The following is a 14005-nucleotide window of genomic DNA, read 5'->3' as shown; positions in this document are numbered from 1 at the left end:
GATCACTTTTTGAAAAATGTCAAGGCATACATTTTAAACTTTGAGAAACTTTAGGATTAGGATTAGATGCACTTACATAACCTTTTCTATAAATATGTGGATTAAGATTTTGAAATATTTTATATTTTAACAAACAATTACTAAAATAAGAAGAATATGGAAATGATTATGTAGTTGTGCCTAAATAAGCAGAGGAATCTTTCTTTTGTGGTAATAACTAATCCCTATTAAAATTAGAAACACGAAGAGCAAAATAAATTTTACTGATGTTCTGAAACATTCCTCAATAGGCTACCTAGAGTGCTTCTTGTTTAATGGCATGATTATTTTGATAATTTCCAAGTAGCACTAGTTCATCTCCATGGTATCTAATTTTAAGTCACCAAAACTAGTACCAACCATACTTTCCACATTTGTTTTTTAGTCCCTTACCAGATCTTGGCCCACCAATAGTTTTGGGTCTCCAATCACTTTTGTTTCTTTTCTGGTTGCCTTGCCCTTGGTGACTCTCTGACCACCTTTTTGCACTGATCTGCACTATCAATCATTTCAGACTAGAGTTCAGATCCTAATATTCTCTCTTTTGGGGTAATAATAGTTATAATTCAATGCCTCATTACCCTGTTTTCTCCTATTCTCTGATGCTGAGGTCTGTGGTAAGGAATTTAGTTATTGGCATGCGGTATAAATGAGGTAGACAAAACTAACACACTATCACTAGTAGCCTTCCCCAAGATATGCTTTATTAATCTCTAAACTAAGATTACTACTACCATTGTTGTTGTTGTTGTTGTTGTTGTTGTTTTGTGTTTTTTTGTTTCGTTTTGCAGGAGACACTGTTTCTAAAGAAAACCATGCAACCCTGCAGACATGGACTGTGTAAATTCAATGTTATTTTGAGTGGGCTGCAACTGCTGCTTGAATGCCTTTGATTTTCTCTTATCATTTTCCTAACAAAATAATCCTTGAAATGGATTGGGGAATGATTGGTCATGTAAGGGTCATAAAGAATAATTATGATTCATAATAATGAATATGCTAATAAAAAATGAGTCCTCTTTATTTTCTCAGTACACTAATGCATTTTTCACTTCTCAGGTTTTAGGAATGCTAAATTTTATAGATAAAAGAGTGATCAAATCTGAACTTGATTAAATATAACTACATAACTTCGATTGCTTTACCTAACTCCATTGTTAAAGCCTCTCCTGTCTCTTCCAAGACCTTGCTCCTTTGAAGTTCTTCCTCCAGGAAGGATTTCTGTTTCATTATAGACTACTTTCCTGCAACTTATAAGCCTGAACAGATATCTCCTTTTGGAAGAAATACATCCTTACACCTAAACTTACTGTTATTAGTTCAATCTGAATTTGAAAACAGATCCAATATTTAGAACACATATGGGCAAAAAAAAAAGCTATTTAACATTTCCTTTATCTCCAATTAGGGATAATTTCTCTGGATAATTATATTTCTGTTAAAATTATGGATAATACATACAAAGCACTTAGCATAGTGCTTCAATTACTGACAGCCTTAAATAAATAGTGGATATTATTTCTGTTTATTATCTCCTGATTTATTACCATTCTTATTATTTCCTATTTGCCAGTATCTTGACTAAGTGATCTAGGACCAGCCTCATCTTCTGAGAACCAACATTATTAAAGTTTCTCTGAAACTTTTCTTTTCTTCTCTGCCTTTGAGTTCTATGCATGATATATTTGCTAAATGCAGTAAGTACTTCTCCACCTACCTTATCCAGTACTACAATGAAGAATTTGATCTTTTTGAACATATACCTCATCCTTGAAACTATTTTCTTCTCGGTTTCTTTGGTATCAGACAAGCTGATTTCGTTCTGTCCCTCTCTGAAGCACTGTTTTATCAGTTGTGTTGGTTGCACATTCTTTCCCACTTCTTCCCTGTGAGTGATTCTTGGTGGATGCTCCCTCCTGATCCTCCTCGTTTTTCTACTTCTGCCTTTCTCTCTTCTTCTCTCCCATTTGCCCTCCCTCTCATGGATATTTCTTTGCCCATGGAATCAGTTAACAAGTACCAACTGAAGGGTCACAAATTTTTATCTCCAACACTTATTTTTCTCCAAAGCATCACTCTACTTTTTAAAACAGCCTATTTTCCACTTTTATTTGGATGTTATTGTGATATAAAAGCAAACATGTTTAAAATTGATCCTTATACCACTCCACCCCCAAGGACATTAACAAAAACACATCAACAAATAAACATACCATAACTCAGACTAACAAACCAAACTTATTAAATCTCTTTCTGTTTTCTTTTAATGATCACTGAATTTTTCTTAACCTATATTTTGCCCATAATTTACCAAACTTTTTGTATTTCTTTTATGTTTTTTCTTTATGCATCTGCCTTTTCATTCAATATTCACCTATTTGATTCAAATGAGTATAATCAAAATGCTGAAACATAGTTCATAGTGTTTCAAGTGTACCCTTGTTTTCTATGTATTCATATTAAATATCCAAAAATATTATTTGATCATATTTCAATGTAATAACTTAACAGTTATGATCCACTACTTCCTACGGAAGAAAATATTCAAATCTCGGTCTAGCATTCAAAAGCACTTCTAATTTGACTCTAACAAATCTTTCTGGTGTCAGTGTGTTGGTTTGGGAACTTTCACAGATAAGGTATTGCAGGAAGGTGGCAAGATTATTCAGAGGTAGGGGTAAAATCAGGGCAACTTCAGGCTGATTATTAAATGTGAGAAAAAATATGGGTTCTTGGTTGTGTAAAATGCTTCATATTTAATAATTTCCAAGACCTAACTTAATAATGTACTAAAATAATGCACCCATGTATGGGATAATATTTTGCATTAAAATAATTGTTAATAGTATACCAACAGATTTCAAATATTTAAATTAATACATTTTGGAAAAATATTTTATAAGTAATATTTATGTGTTTTTATCTGAAGCCCACTTGCATTATATCTTTTTGCATAATAGGCTGTGAGAATGAATTTAAAATGCATTTTCATTTGTTATCATTTCTAAAATTTGCAACATTTCCTAAGTTCCCATCATAGGTTTTAATTATTGACTATTTAATGTGCACTGATTAATTCGTGAGATGAGCTACTTCTAATAGGAAATAATTCATCAAGATTTGTCTTGTTTATTCCTTGTCCTGATATCATAAAATATACTATTAATTATATTAACTATGATGAAAATATAGAATTTATATGGTACTGTCAATTCCTTTATACTTGGTAATTCTTTAGCATTGAAAAAAATTCTTAGACCCAGTATGAGCCATGATTAATATTTGAAATTATTGTTAAATTTGCAATCCTTGATGATGCTCTAGTCACTCATCTTTTCCATTTTTTTATGTATGTTTACTAGAAATCAGTTGATTGATAATATAGTTTTGAAAGAATAGCTAAAGAATGTTTGGAAAACACTTAAAAGCAAATTTTGAAACAATGTAACACACTATAAATCACTGTCATTGTAATTTTCTTCATATCACAATATAACAAAATTGTAACAATTATAAACATTAATATTATTTAATAAATAAAAATGTTTCTTTAAAAATATATACATTTCCATTATCTCTGTGATCTTTAAGGTAACATATCTTGAGAAATCACATTTGTTACCTTACCTTGCTTCCCACAGTCCTGGTTGTAAACCCATATGACATGGATATTCTCTAGATTTTATTGCCTTAGCTACATATTTGAACAGTCATTCAGGACAAAAATATTTGTTAGAGCCAGATTATAAGGTCTTTTGAAGGCCAGGCTGAAAACTTGGAATCTTTCTCTCACATGATAAGTATCTATAAACGTTCTTTATTAGGAAAACCTTATCAAAGTTTATAAAATATAAAATTTTCAATAAATAGTATGGGTATACTGGAGTCAGGAAAATTTAAAACAGCATGGCAGGCAAATAAGCACATGAAAAGATGTTAAACATCTCTTACTACAGGGAAATACAAACTAAAACCACCATGAGATATCACTACTGTATCCCAAATGACTAACAAATAAATAAATAGTGACAACACCGAATTCTGATGAGGATGTGGAGAAACTGACTCATACGTTGTTGACGAGAATGTAAAATGATACAGCCACTCTGGAAAACTGTTTGCCAGTTTTGCCACATTACACATTAAATTATCATATAACCCAGTGATTGTACTTTTGGGAATGTATCCCAAGAAAATGAAAACTTATGTTGACACACAAATATGTACATAAATGTTAAATAGCATCTTTATTTGTAATAGCAAAAACTGGAATCAGCCCAGATATTCTTCAGTAGATGAATGATTAAACAAACTGTGAGACACACATCCCATGGAATACTAATCAGTTAAAAAATAAACAAATTTGATACACACAGCAACCTGGATGAATCTCCAGGGAACTATGCTGAGTGAAAAAAAAAAAAAATCCCAAACTAAATGGTCACATACCGCATGATTCCAAAACATTTTTGGAATGTTAAAATGTTAGAAATGAAGGACAGATTAATGGTTTCTGGCAATTAGTGATAGCATGGGAGTATTTCCTGAAGGCAGGGGGTTGTGGGCATAAAAGGGCAACACAGGGGATCTTTATCATGTTGGCACTGTTTGGCATCTTGACTGTTGTGGTAGATGCAGTACCTAAACAACTGACTTAATTGTATAGAACATAATACACACAAATTTCTACACACACCTATACAAAGGAATACAAGGAATGTGATTAAGAGCTGTGGATTGTATCAGTGTCAATATACTGATTGTAATCTTATGCTATAGTTTTGCAAAATGTTACCATTAGGGGATACTAAGCACTGGAATTTTATACACAATAAAATTAAAATAAAGAGGATAAGTCAGTTGTAAAGCATTAAATAAAGCTTGGGAGAGAAAGCATGGTTGGAGATTTTCCACCCAAATCTTCACATTAAATAGTCTTCCTAGAATGAACAAGTTTGCATACCTATTATTCCTTCCATCTATATTTGGTTTTAGGGCTATGTTTTGACCTACAAGATAATGTAGATGAAAAAGAAAAGCACTTCATAACAATTTCACTTCCTTGTATACAAGTGACTGAAGTATAGTATAAATAAATAAATAATATTTTTTAAAAAAATTAAGCAAATCAATAACAAAGTATGCCAATGTGTCATTATTATGTATCATTGTTATGAACTGAATAACCAATTAGACAATACTTTTTTAAAAGTACACTCAAGGTAATTTTAAAAATATTTTTCTGTCCTTACATATCTAAATGACAAAACAGACTTTTCTTAGTAATACTGACTCATTTAAGCCAGTATTAACTGTCATCCACCAGATGAAAATTACTGGTAACTTTTTAAGTGTCACAATACAAAGATACCATAATTCCTGCATTCAAGTATTTGGAAACCTTGTTGAGGAAATAATACATATAAGTGAAGAATCAAATTTTGATAAAAGTAAATAATTGCCCAATAAATTAATTAAAGTAATTTCACAAAAGACTGCCTAAATAATTGTCAAATGAAAGCATATAACACAATATTACAGAAGTTGCAAGAAGTAAGTATTATTTTAGTTGTCATTGTGTATCTTCTTTGACTCCCTATTAATCTATAAGCCCTGAGAAGGAAGTGACTTTGTCTTAGCAATTATTTGAGTTACTCACAGTACGTAGAGTAAAAAATCTTTTGATGTGTAGGGAGTAAATAAAATGAATTTTTAAATAATAAACAAAACTACTTTCCTAAAATGGTTTTGAAACACATATTCCATTTTTCAGAATTAAATATACTGTACTATTATTCTCTGAAGAGTAGTTTCTATTAAATAGAAATTATTAATCATTTTTCAAAATGGTACCTTTCTCTGTGTAAAATCCAGTGGATTAACTCTTAGAAAGCTTTTTTTTAAGTAATACAAATTATTTTCCAGGTAATGCAGTTAGACATGCTTTAAGCAGAAGTGCATCTTGATTTTCTATAGGGCCATATTATAGCGGTTTATTCAAATTTTAACTTAATAATTCTACTAATCGTTACAAAGTAAACCTAGTAACTAACTCTCATTTTGTTAATTTCCAAAAAAAAAAGAAAACATGCATTTTATTTTCTTCATTTTAAAATTACTAGTTCTATAAACTGGCTTTAGAAATCATACATATATATACACACACACACACATACACACCTTCCTCATACAAAAGTTTAATAGTGTTGGTTCTTTCATCTATAAACAAGGCAATTTATTGTCTTCTATTTCTGTTTTAATGTGTTTGCATTAGGACAAGTAATTAATATAAATATTTTGTCAAAATTAAAGGAAAATGCTTTATGCTATTTTATGAGAAAAAATGATATGAAAAGGGTGTTCAAGAAATGTTTCCAGGTTTTCCATTCTAAGATACTAGAGATTTAAATTTTTTAAGAGATTAAGCTGGTTTCTGAGAGTACCATTTTTTTTCTGAATTCAATGTTAATGAAAGCTCCCTGTGGAATTTTCATAGGAAGACTAAGACTAGTAGCATAGTTCAATAAAACAAGTAAAAAGTAAATGGCAATAATTCAATAAAGTATAGCAGCAGTGGAAAGAAAGTCTTTAAAAGCAAGTCTACACATTTCTTAAGGATCTCCTGATATAGTACCTCCCAGTAGACTAAATGCAATGAGGAGCAGGGACCAATGTTAACCCGCAGACCCACCATAATAGCATGACAGATGCTTCCTACCTGAAGGGGTCATGCGTGGGAGAGGGAAAAGGAGAGGAAGACTGACAGAGTGCCCAGTGAGGGTATTGATCCACTGACTCTTTTCTGGTAACCATTACAGAGACATGAGTTGACAGTAATTAAAATGACTTACACACTGGGACGGTTTCAAACTCAAATCTTCGACTGAAGACACCATAGCCTGCTGCTGTACGTGCTCGAATTTGGAAGACATATACTGAAGCTGGTTTCAAGCCCTCTGCAGTAATAGTTGTCTCTTTAGATTTGATAATTGTGTAGCTGGTCTCTTGGTCCTTGGGTTGCATGTGTACATATAATTAAAAATAAAAAAGCCAACACATGAGTTACAAATGATAGAACAACTTAAAATCATAGATCAGAAAATGAACCAGAAAACCAACAGACTCTCTATTAGTACAAATATAATGTTTTACAAAAAAAAAATTCCTACACACCCTAGGTGTGCTATATTTATACAGAATCTTAAAGTGTTTTCTAGGGCTCAGAGTGGTGTGTGACATTCTTTCTAACCATCCACCATACTTGTCTTTGGCAAAAATAAAAATGTAAGAGTTTTGAAATACAATTTTGCAGGAGATAGTTTACAGATTATTTTAGTATTGTTATTTGTGTACTTGTTTTCCTTGGAAATATTTTCTTGGAGCATATCTTACATGCTGCCTTTTCATGAAGAATGTTGACAATTTCTCACACACTGCAAGGTTAGAGTTATGCTTTAATTAGGATCAATCAGAATTCTAATTGTATTTAGGGCTTGGGAGAAGAAGTAATTATTTCACTGGAGTACTTTAATTTCAATTCACTTAGTCTAAACAGAAAGCATCAAAGAAAAAGAGCAAATAATTAAAACTTTTTTTTTCTTTTTTAAAAAGTTTCCTATTTTAAAGGAGGGGGAGCTAGGTAAGTAGTGAATGAAGATGGAGTATGAAAAATATTGGAGGGATGGTTTTGGAAACTGAAACAACCAAACAAACAAAAAAAAGTTTCTATTTTGATTGCTAACAAATGTTTAGACTAACCATCCATAATTCCTCATCATCTGTCCAAAGTTACCTCACTGAATTTAGTCTGGACACTGAAACCAAATGCTAAAATACAATGGGTCCAGTTTTGTTTTAACCCTCAGTTTCCTTCTCTGCAAAACTGGGGAAGAAACTGTTGCCTGGGTTTCTTCAAAGAGATGCTGCAAGAATGAAACTGGCAATATGTGTGAAAACACTATTTAGTTTATTAAAACTAAAATATATGTTTTAATTTTTATAGTTATTATTTTAATTTTTTTTCTCAACTCTTTTAATTCAACACATCAAAGTTGACTTCTAACCACTTTCTGTATCACCACCAATAGTAGGTAAAATATACAACCTATAAACATTCTTCTTTTAAAGCAATTTTTCACTTCTCATTTAATATGTTTAGACAAATAAAATTATCTTAGAGTTAAGTATATCCAAATTTCTCTCTGAATAAGTATGGTTTAATTTCTAATTCAAGTAGTTTTCAAATGATTGATCCTTAGTTTTTTAATGCACAGATTAATTTAACTGCCTAAACTTTCAAGTGTTTAGGAAATTTTATTAGAGTTTTACAAACAATTCAAAGTAGGTAATTAAATCCTATAAACCTTTACCTAGTAATACCAGTCAATTTCTTCATTCACAAACATTTATTGATCTTCTACTATCTACTCTACTATCTACTCTATTACCCCTTCTATATGCTAAGAGTATGGCAGTAAGAAGGAGACAATTTCTTGATGTGTTCCTTTTAATAATTTTAAATAGCTTCTATAAACTATTGTAGTTACTGATTGATCTGAGCATGCTCTGGTTTAAGTCTGAATAAACCTGATAATATTATTATTTCTCAGTACTATTGAGAATAAATAATATTACTTCTCAATAATGTTCTACTTTCCCGTTTGGCTATGATTGCAGCAGTAACTTTCAGTAACAAATGATTAAATGTCTGTTTGCTGTATTACTTTTACTTGTTTAAAGGGAATGTAACTTGGTGAAAAATTGTAGTCAAAACTAAAGTATGAGATTCCGATATAATTATGATTTTTACATAAAATATTAACATAATTTATGGTGTAAAATAAACCTTTTTTAAAAAAAAAGAACATGGAAATAACAGTATTAGAATTCCAGCAATGTCATTAACTAAGTAGATGTGTAAACGTGGGTACATAACTCTGAAATTCAGATTATTCTTCTTTAAAATGAGAACAAAATTATTTATCAAGAGTATTGAGAGGAGATAGAGATTTATATAATATGCATACCACCAAGTACAAGCTGTACAATATAATAGGCCCTCGGTAAATTTATTTACTGTTAACTCTACAGCATGATGGTAAATTCTTCCATTGAAAAGTAAAAACAAAATTTTTAAAAGCTTACATGGTTGCAAATCCTAACTATTGAAGGTACAATGAATACATTTTGTAAAAATATTAGAAATTAATACTTTTTCCAAAAAGGTAAAAAGCATTAAAATAAAACTGAAATGCTGCTTCTTGAAATAATATATGATGCAATATCAATTGCATAACATCACACAACATTGTTTCTGATTTGAAGATTAATATTATCTATGCCTCAGTTGTTTGTTATTTAGGGTCTAATTGTACACTATCTCTCTGAGTTGGCCAAATACTATATTATTGAAGAGAATTTAGCAAAGCATATGTCTAAGGGATCAGAGCAAATTAATACATATACACTGCAAATGATGTAAGTATCTTCCAAAATTTACTTCTGTTCCACTCCTTTAAATCACTCTTATATTGTAATTTTCTTAATATTACAAACCCTACATACAAATCTTCAACACCCACAATCACCTGGCTGCCAGTCCTTACTCAGGGCAGTGGCTTTTGCTGCCTTCATGCCCCAGCTGAGCAAATGAGCTACATTCCCAAGCTGCTTAGCAAACACTGTTCACATGCAGTGAGGGGAGGGCCTCAGCAGAAGGAGCCAGCTGGCAAACACTGTGCCAAGGAGCAGCTTCCCTTTGCTTCTGCCTTTAATTAAGAGATGGCAATGAGCCCATCACCAGGCAGGAGCAGAGAAGCCCAATGACCTCTATTAAAGCAGGGCAATCGCAGGCAGAAATGCCAGCTGGCAAATGCATGTGCCCTGGAAAGCTCTGCCACCTGTGTCTGGCCAAAAGCCATCCAATAAAATGGTGGTGTCATTCTGAAGGTTCAAAATGAGCTTTGGAAACCTATCAAGACTCCCACCTCAATACATATTATTAAAGCTCATTATTTTTTTCCTGAAAGTCTTGGGAAAAAAAAATGTATGTGTGTTATATTGGTACACTCAATAATTTGTCTTGACAAAAAGGTCTGGGAATTAATGTCTTCATTGTAAAAAGGAAAACACTGACCAAAAGGATTTAATAATTTCCACCAAAATAATATACTATATAAAGATTTTGCTGTTTTTAAAGCATGTAAGTAGGCAAGTTGTTATTTATTTATTGAGGATATGCACAGAAATCTTTTTCCCAAATTATTTTTTGTTACTTTGAGTAATGCAGATAATAGAATATGTTAATACAGCTTTAAATAAAAATTATTAAATATAAGGCCAAATTACTAGAAATAATATTAATAGAAGAAAGATTCCCCTACACCACTTGTCGAGTAACTCTTTGTTCTAAAAGCAGCAGCAACTTAAAGAAAAAAAAAGTAGAAGGTGAATCCTGGCTCCTGTTGAATATCGCGTACTTAAAGAGGCTCATGCATATGATGGAGATGGTAGTGAAAACAGTCGAAGGTATTCATAACAGAAAAAAGGAAATAGGATTGTTTCTTTAAGGAGAAAAAAGAAAGCTGGACATGGGTCCAGCTAGTTAATTCAAGGGAAGAAAAACAATGCAGGTAAATAACTACTTGTTAAACTTTTAGTCTTCCTGCTGTTGAAGTTTATTTCATCTAAGATACTCATAACTTAAATACAGAGTTTTTGGTGTTTGGTTGTTTTAAAATTTCCTTAAGCATCTCAACTTCTTTTAAAATCAACTTCAATCACAATGAAAATCTGGAAACAGAATATTTGCAGTAAAACTCAGCATGTGCTTATATATATATATATATATTTATATAATTCTACATAATGCAATTCTGCATTAGTATAGAATTTTAAATATAGGTTTCAAAACTTGAATAGGGAATGTAAACCTTAATTTCACTAATTATTTGTGGATATATCATATATTTAAATTGTAGACCTCTGGAATTTGTGGTGCTGTTTTGATTACTAATCCCAGAGAAACAGGAATTGGTGAGGAATATTAACATCACTATACTTGATTAGTTCCATTTTTGTAGACAATAAACACTGTAAATCCAAGGTATTCTCTTATTGCCTTCTTGGTAAATAATGTATTCAATAAAACATATTTTTTTGTGAAATAGAAGAATAATCATTTATGCTCCCTAATGATCTGATAGTTAGATGTAATACTGCCAGCAAGTCATCCCAGAAAGATGACTATTTCAGAAGTAATAATTGACTATTTATTCATCTCTTAATAAAATCTATATGTTAACATTTTAGAGACATCCCAAACTTAGAAAGAATATGTAGATGACCCTCCCCCAGGGCCCCCCCACTACTGTTTTATTCTTTTTCATCTTTCCACAGGTAATTGCTGAATCAATGAATGAAAGAAGCAAATCCTTAAAAAATCCTTATAATACTATGAAAAATTAACATTCTATATATTTGCCTAAACTCTTATCTATGAATTTGCATAAAATCTTGGATTTTTAAGTAATTTAAATTAATAGGCCATCAGCATTTTTCATGATGATGAAAAGGAGAACTATTTAGTCCCCATTTCTTCTCCAGTGTCCTAGTTTGGGCAGTTTCTTAGGCATCAGAAAGTAAATTCCTGCCATCCTCTTCACTTTTTTCTAAAAAAGAAGGAGTTATGTCTCTGTGAGTTTGGGAGAAGTAATTAAGTGTGTGTGGCTCAGTCCTTCTCTTTTGGGATCTATTTGTCTGCATTAAGTGTGTGTTCTTTTCTACTCCTGCTTCCCTAGGACCGACAGTTCTAGGTCAGGGTCTCCAAGCCATCTTTTAGAGGCTGGTTTGGGCACCCATCTATCATTTTCTCCTCTATCAGAACTCAGCTTGCTTTAAGGAGTGCATGCCATTCTGATGCAGGCTATAGAAAAAACACAGTAGAATGGGCAAGGAGTGGTGGAAAGACTACTGTGTCTACATATCTAAGCCACACACTGCAGTCCAGCTTTAGAAATTGTAAGTTCCTCTTTAGCTTCCACTTGAATGATTCCTTTATCAATAGCTCACTTGGTTGGGGGTCCAAAAATGAGTAAAAGGAATCATTACTTTATATAGATCTCAACAACTATTGTGGTAGGCTAGGTAAGCATGAACCTAAGAGACAATTTAGGAAAGAAGAAGAAATCAGGAAAACATAGGGAGTATGAGGCACACATTTCTGATTTTCTACACTCAAATTATAAAATAAAGTTTGTACTACAGTGTTAGATATTCGTAAATAATCCTTTAAAGTTGTATGTTATACATGGGTCTTATCTACCCATACTTCCTTAGTAGTACAGGTATCATGCCCTGTTACCGGCTAAAAGCACACATGATTTTCCTTGTAGCACACGCAGTCCCTACTGAAGATCAACATCTTAAGTGTTTGCAACTTTCAAAATGTCCTATGACTTCATCTTTTAATGCTGAGAAACCTAGTTAAGCTGATGGTAGACTATACACAGCAGTATCCAGGCATCATAAACCATTTGGCAATAGAAGAACATGAATAGAGTGCTCCCTGTACACTTCTAGCCTCTAAAATCATGGCTGCAGAATCAATTGTCATTGATTTACACGTAAAATTGTAACATACTCTTCCACAAATTGGATAATCGCAGTTGCTAAAAGGAAAAAGAAAAAAAAGAGAGAGAAAGGGCATTTTTTATTTTGTTAGTCTCACCTTTTCAAAATACTTGATTTCATACTCCAGGATGATTCCATTGGGGCGATCTGGCTCTTGCCAAGACAAAGAGATGCTGTTTTTTGCAATCTTCCCCTTTTTCACATTGGTGACTGGAGAGGGGGCTGGAAAATAGTACAAATAAAGCATAGCATGACTAATAGAGCCTCAAAATTACAACCTGTTCTGTGTATTATGTATATTCACATTTTGGACTGTAGTATAATAAAAATAACAAAAGATTAAATTTGCTTTTAACCTGGTAAAAATTTTACTTTCTCTATATGTTTTTGAAAATAAAGTTTTAAATATAAATTAACTAAATATACTGTGAATTTTCTCTTAAGAAAATTGTAGTAACATAGAATATTAAGTCCTTATTTTCTCCACAAGGTTGAGAAATATAGATACATTATTTTAGTATTTTGTAAAATGAAGATGTTCTTGATAACCTTTGTATCTTCTATGACTCTAATACTTATAGATTCTGTATAATATATCCTATTATGCTAACAGATACATGATTATCTATATTACCACATTTTCACAACACTCAGGCTCTTTTTCATAATTTTCTACTTTTGAAATCATGTGGGTCTCACAATCATTAATAAATTTGTATATTAAATATAGTGTGGGTTCTCTTAAAAATATGTTATTAAATACGTGGTGTATATTGAAATCAATAGCAAGTAGAAGTGACAGTTTCCTTCATTTCCATTTCCCCAAAATATTTCACTAGAATTCACAATCACTTATAATGTTCATTGTTATTTGCTACAGTGTCTATTAGATGACTACTTTTCTAATATAAATAGAAAAAATATATATACTATTTTAGATATGTCTGGATATTTTGGGTTCAAAAACATCTGGATATTTGAGTCAAATTCAATTTTAACAGTCCGTTGAGACTTGTACAGACTCTCTGGGTGTGACACAATAAAGAGGTGCTGACTAATATTTTTCTGATGTAGATGACCTTTAGTTTTACAACTTTAGCTTTTACAAAAGACAGAGGAAAGAAAAAAAGAAAGAAAATCATGGACTAATGAATAGTGTTTGCATATTCATTAGAAGGAAATGATATCAACATTGTGAGTAGTGCATAATCAGAGGGATATCCCTATCTGAGTAGTGGCAGACACCTGGTGAGACTAAATTATACATACATACATACATACATACATACATACATACATATATATAAAACTTAGTATTTTGATTTTTAGCATTGTG

General features: G+C 31.7%; 1 protein-coding gene across 5 annotated transcripts in view; it reads right to left on the bottom strand.

Moving 5' to 3' along the window:
- The window catches only part of EPHA5 (EPH receptor A5), a 340114-nt gene that overhangs the window by 83977 nt on the left and 242132 nt on the right, over positions 1 to 14005 (bottom strand). For all 5 annotated transcript variants that reach the window (XM_008571411.1, XM_008571425.1, XM_008571402.1 and 2 more), the window contains 2 exons: positions 12767 to 12891; positions 6891 to 7050 (listed from right to left, as the gene is read on the bottom strand). In XM_008571411.1, the coding sequence (XP_008569633.1) occupies positions 6891 to 7050; positions 12767 to 12891 (285 nt within the window). The remainder of the gene's footprint in view (positions 1 to 6890; positions 7051 to 12766; positions 12892 to 14005) is intronic.

Source organism: Galeopterus variegatus, unplaced genomic scaffold, assembly GCF_000696425.1.
Source record: "Galeopterus variegatus unplaced genomic scaffold, G_variegatus-3.0.2 Scaffold39, whole genome shotgun sequence".
NCBI classification, from domain to species: Eukaryota; Metazoa; Chordata; class Mammalia; order Dermoptera; family Cynocephalidae; genus Galeopterus; species Galeopterus variegatus.
This window is presented reverse-complemented; position numbering and strand designations above follow the sequence as displayed.